Below are 20,887 nucleotides of genomic sequence, written 5' to 3'. Positions count from 1 at the left end.
TTATCTATATAATATTTTTCTTTTGATTAAATAGTTATAACATGAATAATTTATATTGAAAACAAATTTCTTTTGAAAATAGCTACAGATGAATTCACTTTTTTTTGTTTTTATTTGCTAATTTTATCGTTTTATAAACAAATATTCAAATCTGTATTTGCATTTATGTAGGCAACCAAATATACAACAATTTTGACATTTGTGTTGATCAAAACACCATCTAACGGATTTACTCCCAACTACTCACACAACTAACATTTTTTCTTAAATATTTTTTGAATTTTAATAAGAAACTAATACTTTTTATATCAAATTTGAACAGTAGAATTGCCGATTCAACTGTTTTCAATGTCTTTATTTACTTCTCATTTTTTTACGAGATTATTGACAATTTTTTTTATTATCGATGTTCTATTCGTCACTTATAAATTATGAAACAAGGGGAACCTAATCGTTATTTATCTTTATAAATCATTCAGTAGATTTCGTTTAGATCGGAAATAGTCAGCGATCTTTATTTCGTATATACAAAGAGAGAATACATTACTGTTACTGTTGTATATACTAACAAAATTTATGACTGGAAAATTTCCACTTTGAAAATCCGTGTAAATGCTTCGATCCTGTTTATTTACAATCAATTTCACCTTCAAAATCGTTTCTTTTATCTCCTAGTTTAATACTAAATATTGATACATTACATCTCATAAAAACAGTGTGTAAAGACAAATTTATATAGATACCTGTTAAACTTAACAGTTTCCTGCGAAACCCACATTAATTGATATTTTCGGTTTACAGTTTGAATTATAGATGGCGTGAGTATCAGCTTATTAAATTGAAGTTTTCTTATTATCGGTACTTTTTTTACAGCATTGATTCAAAGATTGAAGGTAATTTCGAAAAAGAAAAAAATAGATTTGACCTTCGATATTTCATTAAAATAAATGCAACAGGAAAACTAAGATATTCGTCACGCAACAATGCAAATAAACGAGGCTGTAACTAATTTTACCGTTTATTAGAATCTATAAATAGGACATTACAAAAATGCAATTGAAATTTTCATCATGGTGTTATCAATGAAACGATGGGTTGGTAAAGTAGCGATAGTTACAGGTGCCAGTTCTGGTATCGGTGCTGCTATTGCCAAACAATTAGTTGAAGAAGGTTTATTAGTAAGTAGATAACCTCTATTAAAATATATTTATCTATGTACGATCATTTTGACAGTAATTCACTCATTTCATTTATACAGGGTGGTCATTTAAAAAGTTTATTTGTTTACTATTATCAAATATTTTTGTAGGTTGTAGGCGTGGCTAGAAGGGTAGAACGGATCGAAAATTTATCTAAAATTCTAGAAAATAAACCGGGTAAACTTTTTGCGTTTAAAGCTGACCTGTCGAATGAAGACGAAATAAAAGAAATTTTTATTTGGACTACGAACAACGTAGGACCGGTTTCTATTTTAATAAACAATGCTGGTCTTCATATCAGGACCGGACTAGTGGACGGTGATACCGAAGCTTGGAAAACTACTATAAACGTTAATTTATTAGGTTTGTGTATTGCTACGAGGGAAGCTATAAAAATAATGAGAAATAACGATATCGATGGTCATATTATCCACATAAATAGCTTTTTGGGGCATAAAGTAGTTGATATACCTAATTTAGATGTTTATCCGGCTTCTAAGTATGGAGTTACCGCATTAACTGAAACTTTAAGATTAGAATTGAACAGTTTAAAATCAAAAATTAAAGTTACTGTAAGTTTTAATGAAAATGTGTCAATTTCGAGCAAAAATCCTTGTTTGTTCTCTCTTGTATTTATTAGAGTATCAGTCCTGGTATGGTGGATACAGAAATTTTCGATAGCGTAAGACATACGAAAGAATTTAAAGATAATATTCAAAAAAATATGCTCCAACCTGAAGATATCGCTGATGGTGTAATTTATACACTGTCTACAGCACCACACGTACAGGTAAGAGGCAATCTATTGTATTGCAATTTTAGTTAACATCTGTGGACGATTTTTTTCTATTCCTTTTACGTTTTCAGGTATCCAATTAGTATTCCATCGCTTCTTGTACCTATTTCTTCCATTGTTTTCTTGACTTTTCTTTTATTTGGTTCATCCATTGTTTTCTTTGCCTTCAAGTTTGTTTTTTAGAGTTTCCTTTGTGAGTAAATCATCAATTTTTGTCACAAAACTTACAGCCCCTACAGTTTCGAAGAAAAAAATAGGAATATCTTTCAAATGAAGTATTACAACCCCTTACTTTCAATGTGAAGATTTAGGGATGGCGACTGTCACTTGGATGGAGTTAAATAACATTTTTAGGGCATAAGATGTGACCAAATTCATAATTGACGTGCCTCAGGACTACCGAAACATAAAACGCCTACATTTTCGAAGATAAAATGAAAAAAATTTTGAAATGAAGTATTACAACCTCCCAAGGATGAATTTTAAGGTTTAGGGGTTTAGTTTATCACTTGACGGAGATTAAATAACATTTTCATGTCTCAATATGTCACCAAATTGTTAATTGACGTGCCTTAGGTCCTAATTTATAACATAAATTGTTTTTTAGGTTCATGAACTCACTATAAAACCAATTGGAGAAAAATTCTAACCAGTTTTTTCATATATTATGATAAACTTGTATTAAAAATATGTAGTTTTATTTCATACTTCAAAAAAAAAAACAATTATTATAGTAACCACAAACATTTTATATTTTTTTTGTAATTATTTCCCATCCTGTATAGTCTTGAAATCATTTTTTATAATTACCTTTATATTAACTTTCCTCGTATCACTCAAACTGCACTTTAAATCTCATTTGATATTTTTTATAGAGAAAAAACACTTCACAATTTCTATTACCAAAGTCACTTCACCCTATACAACTTTAGGAAAGAAAATGAAAGTATAACAATATTTGGAGAGAAAACAGATTTATTAATTACACAAAATCATTTTTACTCAAAAATTTTATGCTAGTTCGTTCAAAGGTTTTATAACAATATCGAAAATCTGAAACAACAAAAAATAATAATTAACACTTCGTCACTTTATAATAACAAATAAAAAAGAAGACGAATTTGACGGATAAATTATGATTTCTATTCATAGACAAAATAATACTACTCAGTTTTAAAATGAGAACGAGATAAAAAGTTACGATATATTTATCTTTATCTAACGTTAGAAACGTTCATTGTTGTATCTTACTCCTTCCATTATTCTATTTTATTACACAATGGAACAAATATAGTTTTACTTTAGATCATAGGCTGTTTCTTTTTAAATAACGCGGAGTTGTATTCCATTTCATTCTTACCTCAACTTTAGGTGGAGTGGATAACGCGAATAAAACTGCATCTGCTATATCTTCTGAAGTTAGCATTCTGTCACCGATAGAATCTTGAAAACTCTTAGTTTTCCTTTGCTCTTCCGTAAATAAGGGAGTGTCTGCTGCACCGGCACTTATGGACTATAAATATTGAAAAATAAAAAGCAACTTAATTCTTAATCGTGTTAGTTGAATTGAAAAATGAGTTTAGTTATCAAATCAATTACTTTGAATTTGAATTTTTTTTTAATTATTGTCTTTACTAATTTGGATTATACTTTTCAAAATACCTCGTATACGACTGAAATTTTTTAATATCTGACGGCTACATTTTAGATTATACACCACGCAGAACGTTTTATGAGTAATAAATTTTTTTCTTAAAATTAATAATAAGAAAGTTATGTACCATACGGCGCCAAATAAGAATTTTCTCAAGTTGTGAATGAAATTTTTTTTTATAAGAGTGCTTGAGGAAAAAAATCTGAGACGTTTAAATCAAGTTCTTACTGTTATTTTGATTTTCAAATTATCCTTGATGACTTCCAGTCTGAATATTTCACTGAGGGCTGTAACGGCGTATTTAGAAGTCGGATACATCGTACAACCTACATGAACTGGTACAGAATGTCCCAAAATACTGTTCATATTGATTACATGACCGTCGATTTTGTTAGCTCTCATTACCGTAACAGCTTCTTTTGTAACATAGCATAAACCTTGAAATCAAAATTAATTAATTTGAAATTTTATTATACACTGCCCGACAAAAAAAAAACGGTCACTAGAAATTGATTTTCTCGTAGAGAAATCATCTGGTTTTTACGTTTTAAATTATGTTTTGATTTATCATAAAGGATAATAATATATATACAGGGTGTAATAATGAATATTTTTAATTGGTATCACACTGAAAATTGGTTATTTCTATTTTTATGAAAGATGCGGTGTTTTAAAGCGGATTAATTATGTTTTTACTTGTTTTTATGAATTTTTTCGGTAACTACGGGGTGGTTTAAAAAACAATTATTATGATTATATCATGTCAGCTGTATATATAAAGCTTATTTGTTGTAACGGTGTATGAAATTGGGCACGAAGGGCCTATTTGAAGGTCTAAGTGTTCAACGGCCCTTTGGGCTCCAAAAAGTTTAAAAATTTGAGTTTTTAATCGTAAATTATATTAAGTAATGTCTTTTTTTGATTATAAAAATTGTAAATCGAGCTTACCCAATACGTTGATATCCAAAATTGGTTTCCAATTTTCACTGGGACCATCGAAAAACGTATTCGGCGGACCGAATCTACCAGCTCCGTTAACTAGTATACTGACAGGTCCGACGTTATCCGATGTCCATTTAAAAACCTTCTTGGCTTCTTCTTCTTTAGTAAGATCGGCCGAAAAAGCGTGTAATTTACCTTTTTTACCTTCGAGACTTTTCGCCGTTTGTTCTATGAGGTTTTTTCTTCTCGCTACTCCTACTACCTGGTTTACAGAAGAATTTTTTAATGGAATATTATAATTTTGGTCATCAATACTTACTATAACACCCGCTTCTACTAATTTCGTTGCAATGGCGGCACCTATACCAGAACTAGCTCCAGTTACAACAGCAACTTTACCAACCCATCGATCCATAGAAACCACCATTTTGATTTGGGTTTTTTTTTCGGTTATGTGTGTGTACGTACCAAAAGCTAATGAAACGATTGATACTTTTAATAATTCGACTTCGTATTTATATATTATTCTTAAACTTGCGGTATAATCTTGATAATATTTGTTTTTGAACTATTTCTGTGTGTATAGTTTACAAGAAATATATTTATCTACTTGTTTTCTATGGTAAATGCGGTTGTTTTTAATCTATCTAACGATATAGCCGATATACTACAAGTCCAATATATTTTAAACCCGAATTAAGTTAAATATCAATGATTTTATCAAAAAATAATCGTTCCGAATCTAGGATAAGGCACAGATTTTATCTTTAGCAGGTAAAAAAATGGAGAAATGCATCGAGAATTCAATCGGGATTGGCTGGATTCATATGCAACTGATATTTAGTTTATTTTCGACAATTCTTCTATTTCCGATGTTTAACTACCTTTTAATTGTTTGGGTACTAGTCAAAGTATTGAGCTGCACGTGTTTGGAAGGTTCTACGAGTCTAGAACACCCTGTACACTTTCTATCTTACTTCTATCAAGATATTGATGTGGTTTTTGACAATATTTGACTTAATACGTATATTTTCGACTAAAAATCTTCCAAATGTCTTCTAAAATCGAATACGCAAATGTAACCTTGGTGAAAATAATTATTTTTGTCTACATTTCAAAATAGTTAACCGCTAGAACATAGATAAACAATATATACCTCGATATTATACAAATATGGCTTCCAAATAATTCATACAGAAAAACAACAACAAATGATATCATTTGTATACCACAAATTTAGTTTTACGTAGTTTAGATTTTATATAAATACGAAATCGAATTATTTAAAGTATCAATCGTTTCATTAGCTTCTGGTACGTACACACATAACCGAAAAAAAAACCAAATCGAAATGGTGGTTTCTATGGATCGATGGGTTGGTAAAGTTGCTGTTGTAACTGGAGCTAGTTCTGGTATAGGTGCCGCCATTGCAACGAAATTAGTAGAAGCGGGTGTTATAGTAAGTATTGATGACCAAAATTATAATATTCCATTGAAAAATTCTTTTGTAAACCAGGTAGTAGGAGTAGCGAGAAGAAAAAACCTCATAGAACAAACGGCGAAAAGTCTCGAAGGTAAAAAAGGTAAATTACACGCTTTTTCGGCCGATCTTACTAAAGAAGAAGAAGCCAAGAAGGTTTTTAAATGGACATCGGATAACGTCGGACCTGTCAGTATACTAGTTAACGGAGCTGGTAGATTCGGTCCGCCGAATACGTTTTTCGATGGTCCCAGTGAAAATTGGAAACCAATTTTGGATATCAACGTATTGGGTAAGCTCGAATTACAATTTTTATAATCAAAAAAAGACATTACTTAATATAATTTACGATTAAAAACTCAAATTTTTAAAATTTTTGGAGCCCAAAGGGCCGTTGAACACTTAGACCTTCAAATAGGCCCTTCGTGCCCAATTTCATACACCGTTACAACAAATAAGCTTTATATATACAGCTGACATGATATAATCATAATAATTGTTTTTTAAACCACCCCGTAGTTACCGAAAAAATTCATAAAAACAAGTAAAAACATAATTAATCCGCTTTAAAACACCGCATCTTTCATAAAAATAGAAATAACCAATTTTCAGTGTGATACCAATTAAAAATATTCATTATTACACCCTGTATATATATTATTATCCTTTATGATAAATCAAAACATAATTTAAAACGTAAAAACCAGATGATTTCTCTACGAGAAAATCAATTTTTAGTGACCGTTTTTTTTGTCGGACAGTGTATAATAAAATTTCAAATTAATTAATTTTTATTTCTAGGTTTGGCTTACGTAACAAAAGAAGCTGTTACGGTAATGAGAGCTAACAACATCGACGGACATGTGGTTAATTTGAATAGTATTTTGGGACATTCTGTACCAATACATGTAGGTTGTACGATGTATCCGACTTCCAAACATGCCGTTACGGCTCTAAGCGAAATATTCAGATTAGAAGTTATCAAGGATAAACTTAAAATCAAAATTACGGTGAATAATTTTTTTTTTCACTTAAACATTGTATAAAAATACATTAAATCAAATTATTTCATTTCAATGTATATTTTTAAAATTATTTATTTTAGTCGATTAGTGCCGGAGCAGCAGACACTCCCTTATTCACCGAAGAGCAAAAGAAAACTAAGAGTTTCCAAGATTCTATCGGCGATAGATTATTAACGGCAGAGAATATTGCAGACGCCGTTATATTCGCCTTATCAACTCCGCCGAAAGTAGAGGTAAGATTAAAATAGAAGTCACATTCATTTTTTTCTTCAATTCTCTCTTCTTTTTTTCGTAATTCTTCTCCTACCAAACATCAAATAACCTCATCAATACTATTAATTAATTTTTTCTTTACAGATTTTCGACATTGTTATCAAACCTTTAAACGAGCTGGTATAAATATTTTATGATATAATTGTTCATTACGAATTAAATTTTGATGAAAATAAATTGTGCATTGAAATTTTTTGAGTTTTACTTATAAACCTCTATCATCGTTATTCGTATTCAAACAATGACGTAAACAAAATGGCTACAAAAATTATGACAATAAAATAAATAAAAATTTTAAAATATTTTTTTATACAAAACTATCTGTTAAACTCATAAATAAATGATTTAGTACCAATCAAATAACGGTTATAAATTACATCAACGTGAAAGTATCAATTTAAACACATTTTTAAAGTGTAATGTTTCACGGTGCTTCTGTTTGGTAGTCACTTCGGTTACTATGCGACTGGGCTTTACGAGCTGCGTTATAAAGTGATCACACAACATTCTATAGACGAATTATTATATCAGAACGACTACAATGTAATTTCCAACTTGGAATATTTAACGCAATTATTGTCAAAAATAGGTTATCCGGAATGACAGACAAAAGGAAACCGGGATAATTTAACTAGTTTTTAGCAAGAAAAGTGTACGCGAACATCAAATGCATATTGAAAGTTTTATTTTATTTCTATTAGCGTTCGGTACAATATAACGAAAATAAACGAACGACGGTTCGGATTTGAGTAGTAGGTTCCCGATGATATAAATTGCGTTCATATTAAAACAAAATTTAATAACTTTGGTTAAACGTGCGAATTTGAAATTTTGTTCATAAAGATTTAATAAAATATATATTTTTTTAACACTAGTTTATAACGGTTCTATATAATTTAGTAATTTATACAATTGCATGTTGTACGTACTTCAATATTATCAATTGATGGTGATTGGGGTCGTTCTATTGAACGAGCGGTTTCACGTGATGTTTATATGCGCGAATAAAATGCGCAAAGAACGAATTATTATAGAAAACATTTATTTTATTATATACTTTCTTTTCGTGTTTTTTTTTTCGAAAGAAACTCTTCGTACAAATCTGCTATTGAGAATTTTGTATTATTTTTAATAAAACCGTTCAGTATATCGAATTGATCTCGTTGAAATCTTTACAACAGAGACGCGTACAACAAATTGAATAGTCAGTTGGTTTCGAAGCCAGTACGTTACGAAATTGAAATTAGATTTATGGGATTTGTAAGGAAAGGCGCTACTTTCGTTACTTCTGATATGTATTAGATATAAAATTGCAAGTAAACTATTTTACTCGAACAATATCTGGAGCAATTTCGTTGTAATATCAGATATTACACGTTGAACTTAACTTAGACATATTATATCACATTTTTATTTATTATAGAACGCTTAAGCCCATTTGAAGATTATTTTTATATTGTTTATGAAGAAATATGTATGTTATAAGTCCTTCCTTTATTATATCTATTTATCTACGTAACTGAATATTTAAACTCGATTTTTCACCATTTCAAAATGTCGGGTTCAACTGAAATTTTTTTTATTTTTAAATATTAATATCATATTAATTATAAAAACACGTTTCTAGCAACTTACTTCTAGAAATTGAATGTGAAAGTTGACAATTTGAGCTTCGTAAAAAATATAAATTCATATAAATATGATACGGGGGTTGTACGATAAGAATTTTCGAGTTTTCTTTAAAAATACCTTGTATATACTACTGAAAGTTGTAATACATGACAGTTGCAAGGTAAGTTTAATATTTTGGCATCTTTCCACGCTTTGAGTTGTACTTTGGATCCTTTTCAATTATAACAATTCGTCCATTCCCTCTGTCGTATTTTTTAGAACAATAAAGAGCCAAAAAGTATTTAATACATGAACAGTTTTCAATTGTTAATCAACAACTTGAATTCCAGCATTCTCCCAAATACGCAATAAATTTGTAAAGTTCTAATTCCTCCCAATGAGTGATATAGCATTCAATTTATTTTCTCATTTAGTACCAGCTTTATTTTAAAGGAAAAGATATATTACAATCCACGTTTTCACTAGGTCGTTTTAAGAGAAAGCAGTAAGATTAATTAATTCTGACAGAATTTTTTCATTTACCATGAAAACAGTCGTCAACTTTTTTTTGTAGGATAATGTCAGATACAGATTTTAGTAAAATATTCAAGTCATAAAAGAAACGATGCAAATTAAAATAAATAATTTAAATAAAGATAATGGAAACCATTCTTAATTCTATTACGATCAAATTCCCCTAGCGACATATTTAAGAGAATAAGTAGAGTCCTTTGGAAAAATATTTAAAATTTACATTTACAATAACTTCCTGAATTATGTTTTTCTAGTGTATTAAGTTAGAATTATCTTTGTTGCAAGAATTTGCTGATTTATTTCGAAAGTGCAACTGGTTAAGATCTCTAGTTGTAAGTAAATACTTTAGAACTATGTTATTGTTTAAACTTCTAAGATTTGAAACTTGGAGGAAACCGTAATTATACTACAAGTATTTACTTCAAAAGAAATGAAAATCAGTTTCAATGATTAAATATTAAATATTTTGTAAATATTTTCCTAGTAGAGAATATTTAATTACCTAATTTTCGATTCAAACTAAGAGTTTAATAATCCCAACAATGCTTTTGTTTACTTTTTCTTAGTGTAGACAAAGTTCGTTAAATGTATTAGAAAGCCCGCCAAGAACAACAATATACAAGCTACTTATTTTTTTTATAAATTCGTCTATTATAATCAGTGTAAAAAGTATAAATTATGTATGAAAGAAGAGTTTATAATATCGAAAAATACGTATCTTTATGAATACTTACGTAATTTCTAATAAAATTGCATCACAACATGGCCAACTGAAATATCTATATAATCCAAACATGTCACAAATATTCACGAATACAATCACTTTAAAAACAAATAAAATCTATATTAACTAGTTCACGTATTATTTTAGATAATATAAAAGTCTAAATATTATTATGTATAGTATTTATAAAATCATAGTTTACATAAAATTATTCACAACGTGTATAAAACTCGTCTCATGCAAAAGAAACATAACAGTTGGTACCCGTGTTTGCAGTATTGACAAGTCATCAAAAGAGATTCAACATACTGCAACTAATATAGATAAAATATTTTTAATTTAATTATTATTGTTAGTCCTGTATTTTTTTATTCACATTTAGTTTTATTAAATACTATTTTTGGCATAAAAAACTTTCTAATATTAATTTTCTTACATTAATTCGCAAATTTTATTGAAGACTGTGTTTGATTTCATTATTTTTATGACGATTAGACAACACCGCGAAATCGTTATGACAGATGATTTGTTTCCGGAATGGTTGTGATATTTTAGTTAATACTACTCATTATTTAAATGTTTATGTGTAAAAATATTTAAACAGATCTTGTGATCCCTACTAAAATAGTAACGTGTAACAGAATTTACTTGTGGCACGAATGTAGTGTTTTTTAAAAGTAACTCAATATTGTCTGTATCACGTAGTAGAATGAAAGTTTAAAATGCAATGCTCTACATGTTGTACATGAATGCCTCACGGGAATTTCAGTTTATTTTTCAGTAGAACAGAAAACGTAAAAATACGGTAAAGTTTACAAGAAATTAAACTACCATCAAATAAATAGTATTACAAACTATGGTGACCGATGTATAAATAATATACATTGTTGTCAGAGTTTTTAAGAATAAATTTGAAGAAATTAGAAATTTAGCACATTTGTTGTTTAGTTGTATCAAATTGAATATGAATTAAGAATATACAGGGTGTCTCTTTTATAATACGACATAAAACAACTTTACTTATTCCAAATATTTTATACCTTCGAGTCTTATAAATATACAAATTTATACGGGGAGTGTACGAAAGTTGATTTTAAAAATGAAATATAGTACCAGAGATGGTCGTAACAATATTTGAATTTTGAAATACGGTTGTTATAGTTTTAAATCGATTAATTGGTTTATTTATTATTGGTTAAATCCGGACAAGTGAAATTAGTTTGAATCGAATCAAATTGATACGAATATAGTTTTATGTTTTTATATTATATTGAATTGGCAGTTTACCAATCGAAAAGGCGAATCCTCGCATTCCTTTTGAGCGAGAATGTTTACCAGCTTTCGCAAGAATGAACATTCAAAGGGAAGGAAGTAAACGTTTAGATAATAAAACCTCCAAGACCAGAAGAATGATTTCTTGGTTTTCTGGATAAACCGCTTTTAGAAAATTTATTATCTCTTGATTCGGAGAGGTTGGAAAGGATTGGTTTTAAGATGATTTCGTCGACTTAATCAATTTAATACAAATATGTGTAAAACAGTATCGTATCAATACGAGGGTTGTTATATAAGTTTTAAGATAGTAAATATGTCAAATCTGACATTTCCATCATAAAATTTGATGTTTTTAACGACGAACGTATTTAGAAAATGTTGTCGTGTGAGTTTTTTACAGATATTTGAAACATTAAACCAACCAATCATATCGTTGAATTGGTTTTAATCGGGGATTAGGATTAATTTCGTTAAAAACTGAGTTTGTAAGGGTTTTAAGGCACGATATTTGCTGGAAGTGTTGAAAGGAATCGTTTTTACCACGATAATACCAGTTCTCACGCATCAGGTTAATCAGAAACGTTTTTTTTTGAACTGGTAAAACACCAGATGTTTTCTGTAAATTTCCACTGACTAAAAATGTGCGCGATTTTAGCTTGCGCGTTTCACTATTGAAGCGAATTAAAAAAAAAAAGTTCAAATTTGATCGTGGAGGTCTTTTATAAATGCCATTAACGAGAAAATTCGTCGATTGGTTATTGAGATTATTCCGACGGCATGTCTTGGCTCGTTTAATAATTCAAGAATCGCAAAATACCCTCTCAGGAATTTTCATACAACCATGAGGCTTTTACCGATCTCTGTAAATAGCAATTTAGTCGTTGTTGCTCCATTTCACTGGAATAGGGAGGAAGATTATGGATAATAATGGAAATGTGGTAAATTCAATTATGCCGACGATTTAATTAATTATATTACATTAGAAATATAATCAGAATAATTTCAAAATTAATTGAACGGAAAAATTGGATCGAGATTCGTTGGCGCTATATACCAGGGACGTTCAGTATTTTCAAATTTCAATACAATCATTTTTGAGCACTTGGTGGAGTTTACCAACGGCTGCGATTATTTTCTGGTAGATTTCTTAACGAAGATGCGTATTGGTTGACATTAAATGGCTAAATGATAGTGGTGGGTCGAGTAGATAACCTTTTATAAGGGTGAGTTACCCCTAAGTACAACTATAGTCAACGTACAAAACATAATGCGATAGAACGTCTTCGGTTTTTAAACCAGTGCATGGGAATCGATTTTTTTATCTATATATGTCTGATTTTTGTGTTTTTGGTACTTCGTTTTCACTATTTTTCTTTCTAGATCGCGCGATGTCGTTTTCATTTTAGTCAAAATGCATTTTGCCGTAATCGAATGGACTATAACGGAGTTTTGGAATGACTTTTGAATTAGCGAAATTCAATTATAAAATGATCAACTTTTAGGTAAATTATTTATTTTCTGAATTCAATTATGCCGATTGTTTTGTACAACCTAATTAGAATTGAAGTAAAAAGAACAATTTAATTTCTATTGGATTAAATGTTTTACCGCTTGAGCCTTTGATTTTCAAAGGATTAGTGTCCTTCGAGCACTCGCTAAGCCGGATTTTGGATTTATATCGTGATAATAAAAAAAATGGAGTGAAAAAACTTCTCGCCACCAAGTCTGTGGGTTAAAAAGAGATAACGTTTGGGTTTTTCTTTATCGGGAGAGGTACTTATCGGATCATCCTCGTACATCCTCTAAACTACATCCATTTCTTCATAAATTAAAACCCCATCTTATTAAGTCTTATTAAGTATGGTACATTTGAATTTTGTATTCAAAAATATGTAATACTCCTTTTTGGAGATCCTGACAAGGATTTTAGTACGAATTTATGAAATTATCGTACCTACATAACCTCTTCTATGATAATTGCTTGAAATTTCAAATTAATTTCGTATTTTGTTGAAGTGAGAAAAAATTCCAAATATTCAAATTTAGATGATTCGATTAGTTTTTTTGGTTTCGAAAACTTATTTTCAATTTCCGATTTATTATATTCAAAAAACTTATAAATTTATTTATAGTATTTCGTATTTTATTATTGCATTACATAGAACGAGTAAAGTTTTACTATTTACCTTTTCTAGTTGAGATATAACGGAATTTGTTATATTCCGATTTCAAAATGTCACAAAATATACACCCCCACGTTAAGATTCACAATTCGAACGATGCAGATTTTCGGTATGCACTTTTTAAAATTCGCTAGGGAAAATGAACAGATTGAAATGTCGCTTGCCATCAGCGAATATTAAAAAATCCTGAAAGGGTTATTGTCATGAACGTAGCCATAAATTTAATAATATAAAAAATGTTAAAATCAAAAATAAAATTGTAAAAGTTATCAAATATAAATCAAAGATGATATAACGTACCATACCAACACCAAAACAAAGCTAACAATTATAAAAATAACTTGTGTAAATATGATGATAAAATATCTAGTATTAGTTATAGAAATATTCGTAGTTAACTTATAAATCGATTTCACTCTCAAAACACGCGTTTTTTCGTGACTACGTAAACAGAACTGAAGAATAAACCAGATTTATCTAGTCCGAACTAGTTAATCCTGATATAAATACGTACACTCTAGAATAAACTAATACGGACTAGTTTAAACATTATAGTATAATTAGAAAGTCAAAATAAGTTTATTCTAAAGTGTACGAATTTATACCGGGACTAAAAAAAACTAGTTTGTATCGAAATTTGATTAAATTTATAAAAATTTCTAAAAAGTTCTACGCTCCAATAAATCGATGGCGAACGTTTTTATAATGATTAGTATAAAGCCGGTACGATGCGTTCAACGTTTTCCTCTCTATCTTCCATCTTACTTTTTCAACTAGTTTCATCTTCGTTCCAATGTTGGCGTTGGTCAAAAAACCCTGATTGACGTTCGAAGGTCATCGCCGATTGACATGCGCACTATGACTACACGAGCGTCAATGACATCATCGTCCAATGTTGGAAATATTAGAAGTTTCGTTTGGTATCGGCTTCGCGTTTTAATATCATAGTTACTATTTAATAAAATTGATTTTTATGTTTATTATTTGTTAAAACGGAAATTTCTTGTTTAAGACTGTGAAAAATTCAGAATCCGGTACATCCTCGATATCTTCAATCTAGTTTTAGTTATAGAAATATTCGTAGTTAACTTATAAATCAATTTCACTCTCAAAACACGCATTTTTTCGTGACTACGTAAACAAAACTGAAGAATAAACCAGATTTATCTAGTCCAAACTAGTTAATCCTGATATAAATACGTACACTCTAGAATAAACTAATACGGACTAGTCTAAACATTATAGTATAATTAGAAAGTCAAAATAAGTTTATTCTAAAGTGTACGAATTTATACCGGGACTAAACAAAACTAGTTTGTATCGAAATTTGATTTGACAGATTACATTTATAAAAATTTCTAATAGCAACTTTATCTTGAATTCCACCGCCACTGTATATTCCCTAAGTATATCGGAAACGTTCCGGATAGAGGTATTTCCGAAGATATCACCAGCGCACCGATCCCGAAGCCGCCGCCGTCGCCGCCAATAACCCGCTGTTATACACGTGTAATTTCATGGAAAAGATACGGAAGCTTTTATATGTAAAAAACAGTAAGAAAAGTGAATGTATTGAAACAGGTATTTTATTGAAATATCGCTGGAAACACTTCTCCGAATAAATAAATATTTTATTTCAATGTTATTTAAACGAACTAGAAAGACGAATAAATTTCATTATAATAATATAGTAAATAAATATGTTTAACCGAATAAATAGGCAACCAGTTATACACTGTCATTCAAACGAACGTAAATCGAATGAATAGACAACCAAGTATACACTATGATTCCAACGAACATATTTAAGACTAAAAAGAGATCGTTATGTGTAAATATAGGGGGTAGAAAAACTGTTATAAATAAGTGAAAATAATTGTAAAATACAGCTGAACCCCCATACAAATTGGTTGTTCTACGTCAATGGGATAAGTATGCAACTAATTATACATTATCATTGAAACGAACGTATATAACTAACAAGATCTGATTACATATGAACAATCGAACGCAATTTGATAGTTTGTAAACACATCTAAAGGATCTAATTATATAGACACTTCGTGAAATTAATATAAAATTTTACACGTGCGGTTTAATAAATTCAATCAATTAAATAACTTTGATTTTATTTTTATTTCAATGATCTAAATATTATGTTGTTTGTAAACAAACAATTTAAAAAATTAGGAATACGAGAGATGATGCTAACTGAAGGTTATGTTTGCAACACTGCGGCCATATTGGTATTATAAACGTCAAAGTCTTGGAATGCATTATAACATATAATTCGTTTTCGTGCACGAAATTATTTAAATTGATTAGAGCTCAATTGATCTTCGATTTGTTTGGTAAAATAAACAATTTAAACGAAATTACGTAATAAATAACCTACGAATCTTGTGGTTTACTACTACTTAGCATCCAATTTTCTCGATGTAGAATTAAATTAGGCGTATTCGATTCAATACCTACTTCAGTGAGCGTATTTTAACCAATGATTTAGTAGATGCTTGACATGTGATTTTCTCTCATCAAAATAATTGCCGTAGGTCTTTTTAATGGCGTCGTTCACAAAGAAGTACAAAAAGTTCGCAACGGAGACGGTTGTAAGGAAAAATGGTCTCTACAGGAAGATTTTTTCACATTTTCATCGATAGAAAATGACATTTTGCAATAAAAACGAGACGTAATTGATTTTCATTTCATCGCCGATGTCGTAATTTTATTGAAAATATTTCCACTCAAAACATTTATGGAATTTGATTTCTTCAGGTGTTTTTCAACATTTTTGTCTTTATATGTGTATAATTAGTATAAAAGATAAAAAATTCTTTCAGTATCATATAATATTCAAGAGGATGTCGACTTTACAATATATTTGCGTCATAATTTTGAAAAAAGTCCACGTAAATTCATTCGTCATGACGTTGATGATTATGCTAATGATTGATGGAGGCATTTAATGGAAATAATTTTTATAAATCTCTCCGACTGTCATAAATATTCTGGCATATATTACTTCCTCTTGAATACTTTTGTAAAACTACGAGGTTTGGTCAAAAAATAACTGGTATTTTCAGTAATACGAGGTCTGTCTATTAAATAACGAGACTACGTGGATCAATTGAATTAAGACTCAACTAAACTCAACATAATCGATGTTATTTCGCTTAAAGACTTGTTTCCTTGGTACTATCCAACATTTTTTTGTCTCAAAACTTTCTCTAATCCACAAATATGAGGTGATTAGAGCTAGTTTTAAATCTCTCTCGATTTTTCTTTTAGTTCTAGATAATTTACACGTGCGACTCAACCAAATCACTCATTATATCTAAAATGAAGAGAGTGAATGAAATTTAGATATAAAACTGGTTGTGAAACGCCAATAAATTAGTAAATAATCTACTTCAGACCCAGATTTCTTTAGTAAACTTTATATGGGATATAAAAGGGAAAAGCCCTTCAGTAAATCACGATTATAGCTGATATAGGAAATTTTTTATTCTTTATGACTTAATGTGTTATAAAATTTTATTATACTTTCTATTTTTTGACATTGGAAATTTCTTATCGATAATATTTGAACTTTTAAATTTTATCTAATCAAAATCGCTTTAAAAAATCCGGAAATCTGATAGCAATTAAAATATTACGATATCGATTTTTTTAATCAACTGATAGGAAGCTTGATATGATATTAAATTCGAGTTAATTATTTTTGGATCAGTTAATTCAGTTGTACGATTCGACAAACTCGCTGTTGCACAAACTACAACGATGCCCCAGGTAATTATATCTTTGTTAATCAATATAAAACATAAAAAAAATTCGTACAGGTGAATTTTCCCATTAGGACTAACTTCCCACGAAAAATTTTACCGAGAAATCCAAAATTTTCACCTTGGAGAACTTCTACGAACATATTTGTAATAAAAACATTCAATTACAACTCTTACGAGGGCTGTACGTAAAGTTTACCGCGGAACATTCAATATTTAACGTATTTAACGGAAATACTTTTTGATTTATTATTATTCTTTTAATTTTTAGCATAAAACCGTTGAGGAAACTGCTACCACAGCAGAGGTGAGTCAATTTGATTTTTTTTTTTATAAATAAACGCGTCTTTGACTTAGATACAATGAAAACTAACTAGTCCTAGCAAACTGTACAAGATTTCGATCTTTCGAATCTTCGTCATGGTCCACATATCATTATAAAAGACACTGGTTGTTTATAGTTGAAGTATATAATATATATTGAAGTATATAATTATAATAATTCGTTCTTTACCTACTTTAAATGTTTGTATAATCAATTTTCTAAGCAAAAAATATTTTTATTCCACAGGAAAATCCCGTTGAAGAAGCTGCGACTGTTGCAAAGGTAAGTTAGTACCAAAAAAACAAAAATCGCGTCCAAATTTAGTTCAATTTACTACAAATTTGACTGTACTATTTTTATAAATCGATGACGAACGTTTTTATAATGATTAGTATAAAGCCGATACGATGCGTTCAACGTTTTCCTCTCCATCTTCCATCTTACTTCTTTTCAACTAGTTTCATCTTCGTTCCAATGTTGGCGTTGGTCAAAAAACCCTGATTGACGTTCGAAGGTCATCGCCGATTGACATGCGCACTATGACTACATGAGCGTTCAATGACATCAGCGTCCAATGTTGGAAATATTAGAAGTTTCGTTTGGTATCGGCTTCGCGTTTTAATATCATAGTTACTATTTAATAAAATTGATTTTTATGTTTATTATTTGTTAACACGGAAATTTTTTGATTAAGACTGTGAAAAATTCAGAATCCGGTAACATCCTCGATATCTTCAATCCTAATAAAAAAGGTACAGCAACAGGTGACGATCAACAGCAGCCAGCCAATATTTTCGATTTATTTAAACCGAAAACGGATGATGCCGGTAATGATCAAAAAAAGGTAAGCGATTGCTTTTTATTAGACTTTTCATAGTGATTTGTTGAAAAATCCAAATATCAACATAATTAACACAAACACATAGAGCTAGTAGTAATATTTTTTGCTAAAAAAACTATAAAAAGACAGTTTAAAAGATTAACGAATTGTGAGAAGATTATTTCCGTTTAAATTCGTTTTTATACAACAAAACTTTTATCAAATTATACGTGGTAAAGATTAATATATGTCAGTTATTTAACTTGGAGTCTACTCTTTCGAACGCGATGTCTGTAGACTAACCAGTGTTGCCGGTTGTATTCGTTTTTTGTTTTGTTTTACCGGATAGTCGCGTTCACGTGTTTTTAAACGTTTTCAAGATGGCCGATATGTTGGAAATGATTTACGTTGGTGAAAATGGAAACAAACGGTTTAAAACACATGGCTATTAGCAAAACACTATACAGTGTAGCTACATATATACATATTTCGGACTAATTTCAATATTAATTACTTTTTAATCAAGTCAATGCCTATTTTATGATAATACAAGCACTCAAATAGGGTAAACGTTTATTTTTATATAGTTTTTATACCAAAATACTCAAAATCAGATTGTAATTTTGATAAATTACATAAATTTAAATGTTAATATTACTACTTCCTCTTAACGAACATCTTTTTTTTATTAGTATGATCTATATAATGTTATAGAAATCTAGTCGTACCAAAAACAGTTTTTTTTCACTTTTTACGATTTAATTAGAAACGAGAATACCAGTGCGTTTGATAATTTTTTTTTTGGAAACGGTTTAGTATATGGAAAAATATGAATTAAATTTAGGTTGATACTGATTCTAAAGATGCCGATACAAAACCTTTCGGTTTAGATGAGTTTTTGGATAAAATAACATTAGTTAAACCACGCGTGAGTAAATAGAAATTGTTGTTAGAGAAAGTTGTTCGACGTAGATTTTTTTTTTAGAAAATAACAAGTGATAATAGTGTGAAAACTCATGACGATACCAAAATTGAGGTAAAATATATTTAAAAAAATCAGCGGCGATAGTGAAAAACTCTTTGCATATTTTCAGGGAAATGAAAATGATGATTTAACTATTATTGACGATTTAGCAGACGCCTTGAAGGTATATAGTTGTAAAATTGAGGTTATAAACAAAAATTACGTTTAAATGTCATTTTAGAGAGAAAAAGGTTCTAAAAAAACTAACGGAAATTCGTCAAAGGTATTAAAAAAGATATTTTTCAAATAAAACTTTTTTTTTTTGGAAAAAATAAAGTTAGTATCAATTCACCAAATGATAAGAATGTAGATTTTTATCAGAAAAACGAAATTTGTGAGGCAAAATTACAATTTAAAGGTATTTTCAATGAAATATTTCAGGTAGATAAAATTGATTCAAATAATTAGAAATTGAAAAAGGTAAAACTAATTTTTTTGATAGTTGCCAATATGAATAAGATAACGAAATATATACAGGGTATTTATAAAGTAACCTAATTTACGTTTACAAAAAAAATTGTATGTTTTCTCATTTTTTTTTCTGAAATTTAATGAACTTTCTGCTGGTTTCATGAATCCTACTGAAAATCTAACCTAACTTACTGAAATATCTGAAATTTTCCTCTTTTCTTAGATTCTACTGAATTTTCTTTTCTTCTTCTTTTATTTTTTAAATTATTTTTCTTCTTCTTTTATCAAATCATCTTGAATTTCTGTGAAATACATTTATTTCGTGAATTTTTTTTGTTCTATTTCTTGAAATTTCTTTCTTCTATTTCAATTTATCGGAAATTTTGTTTTTTGTTTCCATTTTTTTGAAATTTCATCTTTTTTCCTCGAATTTAATGAAATTTCTTCTGGTTTCATGAATCCTACTGAAAATCTAACCTAACCTACTGAAATATCTGAAATTTCACTTTTTTTTTTGATTCCACTGAAATTTTCCTCTTTTCTTAGATTTTATTGAATTTTCTTTTCTTCTTTTATTTTTCGTTAATTTAATTCCTTTGAAATGACTTCTTTTCTTTTGGAATTTTCCGAAAAATTCACTTATTTTTATGAATTTGTTCTTTTTTCTTTCAAATTTTATTATTTTTTCAACATCTTCTCTTAGTTCAGAGTCAAGTATTTAAGTATAAATCGCATTCGAAATAAACTCTTTTCGAGCTAATACAAGCTTAAATACGATTTTCCGTACATTCGACTTATTTTAGAAACACAAAATTTCAAACAAACTCAT

General features: G+C 29.2%; 4 protein-coding genes across 8 annotated transcripts in view; 3 read left to right on the top strand and 1 right to left on the bottom strand.

The window, feature by feature from the left end:
* Window positions 1-1,065: 1,065 nt before the first annotated feature.
* LOC130895052 (farnesol dehydrogenase-like) lies at window positions 1,066-2,683 on the top strand. The gene is made up of 4 exons (XM_057802163.1): window positions 1,066-1,178; window positions 1,310-1,771; window positions 1,840-1,989; window positions 2,603-2,683. Exons 1-4 carry the CDS (start codon window positions 1,071-1,073, stop codon window positions 2,642-2,644), a joined length of 762 nt encoding a protein of 253 aa, XP_057658146.1. The 5' UTR covers window positions 1,066-1,070; the 3' UTR covers window positions 2,645-2,683.
* Window positions 2,684-2,952: 269 nt separating this feature from the next.
* LOC130895051 (farnesol dehydrogenase-like) lies at window positions 2,953-5,171 on the bottom strand. Its single transcript, XM_057802161.1, has 5 exons — window positions 4,911-5,171; window positions 4,598-4,853; window positions 3,878-4,086; window positions 3,356-3,508; window positions 2,953-3,048 (listed from the first exon to the last, which is right to left on the bottom strand). The coding sequence occupies exons 1-5, from the start codon at window positions 5,016-5,018 to the stop codon at window positions 3,007-3,009; spliced, it is 768 nt and encodes a 255-aa protein (XP_057658144.1). The 5' UTR covers window positions 5,019-5,171; the 3' UTR covers window positions 2,953-3,006.
* Window positions 5,172-5,869: 698 nt separating this feature from the next.
* Window positions 5,870-7,559, top strand: LOC130895050 (farnesol dehydrogenase-like). Its single transcript, XM_057802160.1, has 5 exons — window positions 5,870-6,050; window positions 6,108-6,363; window positions 6,873-7,081; window positions 7,177-7,329; window positions 7,454-7,559. The coding sequence occupies exons 1-5, from the start codon at window positions 5,943-5,945 to the stop codon at window positions 7,493-7,495; spliced, it is 768 nt and encodes a 255-aa protein (XP_057658143.1). The 5' UTR covers window positions 5,870-5,942; the 3' UTR covers window positions 7,496-7,559.
* A 9,871-nt stretch (window positions 7,560-17,430) lies between these two features.
* LOC130895510 (uncharacterized) overlaps window positions 17,431-20,887 on the top strand; it is a 29,376-nt gene continuing 25,919 nt past the window's right edge. For 2 of the 5 annotated variants that reach the window (XM_057802847.1, XM_057802845.1), the window contains exons 1-8: window positions 17,434-17,485; window positions 17,750-17,785; window positions 18,050-18,085; window positions 18,498-18,647; window positions 19,468-19,551; window positions 19,609-19,659; window positions 19,718-19,771; window positions 19,829-19,870. In XM_057802847.1, the coding sequence (XP_057658830.1) occupies window positions 17,477-17,485; window positions 17,750-17,785; window positions 18,050-18,085; window positions 18,498-18,647; window positions 19,468-19,551; window positions 19,609-19,659; window positions 19,718-19,771; window positions 19,829-19,870 (462 nt within the window). In that variant the 5' untranslated portion in view covers window positions 17,434-17,476. Of the gene's footprint in view, window positions 17,486-17,749; window positions 17,786-18,049; window positions 18,086-18,497; window positions 18,648-19,467; window positions 19,552-19,608; window positions 19,660-19,717; window positions 19,772-19,828; window positions 19,871-20,887 lie in introns of all 5 variants that reach the window. The other 3 variants (XM_057802846.1, XM_057802844.1, XM_057802848.1) reach the window with 3 other exon arrangements.

This window comes from Diorhabda carinulata, chromosome 6 (genome assembly GCF_026250575.1).
Source record: "Diorhabda carinulata isolate Delta chromosome 6, icDioCari1.1, whole genome shotgun sequence".
In the NCBI taxonomy this organism is placed as follows: domain Eukaryota; kingdom Metazoa; phylum Arthropoda; class Insecta; order Coleoptera; family Chrysomelidae; genus Diorhabda; species Diorhabda carinulata.
This window is presented reverse-complemented; position numbering and strand designations above follow the sequence as displayed.

What these genes read in the sequence shown, in the direction of transcription:
- LOC130895051 (XM_057802161.1), bottom strand. Translation starts at nt 5,018, where the DNA reads ATGGTGGTTTCTATGGATCGATGGGTTGGTAAAGTTGCTGTTGTAACT. An exon ending in TTTGGATATCAACGTATTGG is followed by an intron (nt 4,087 to 4,597) that starts GTAAGCTCGATT and finishes TTTGATTTCAAG; the next exon opens with GTTTATGCTATGTTACAAAA. An exon ending in ATTTGAAAATCAAAATAACA is followed by an intron (nt 3,509 to 3,877) that starts GTAAGAACTTGA and finishes CAATATTTATAG; the next exon opens with TCCATAAGTGCCGGTGCAGC.
- LOC130895050 (XM_057802160.1), top strand. Translation starts at nt 5,943, where the DNA reads ATGGTGGTTTCTATGGATCGATGGGTTGGTAAAGTTGCTGTTGTAACT. An exon ending in TTTGGATATCAACGTATTGG is followed by an intron (nt 6,364 to 6,872) that starts GTAAGCTCGAAT and finishes TTTTATTTCTAG; the next exon opens with GTTTGGCTTACGTAACAAAA. An exon ending in AACTTAAAATCAAAATTACG is followed by an intron (nt 7,082 to 7,176) that starts GTGAATAATTTT and finishes TATTTATTTTAG; the next exon opens with TCGATTAGTGCCGGAGCAGC.
- LOC130895052 (XM_057802163.1), top strand. Translation starts at nt 1,071, where the DNA reads ATGGTGTTATCAATGAAACGATGGGTTGGTAAAGTAGCGATAGTTACA. An exon ending in AATCAAAAATTAAAGTTACT is followed by an intron (nt 1,772 to 1,839) that starts GTAAGTTTTAAT and finishes TGTATTTATTAG; the next exon opens with AGTATCAGTCCTGGTATGGT. An exon ending in CTACAGCACCACACGTACAG is followed by an intron (nt 1,990 to 2,602) that starts GTAAGAGGCAAT and finishes ATTGTTTTTTAG; the next exon opens with GTTCATGAACTCACTATAAA.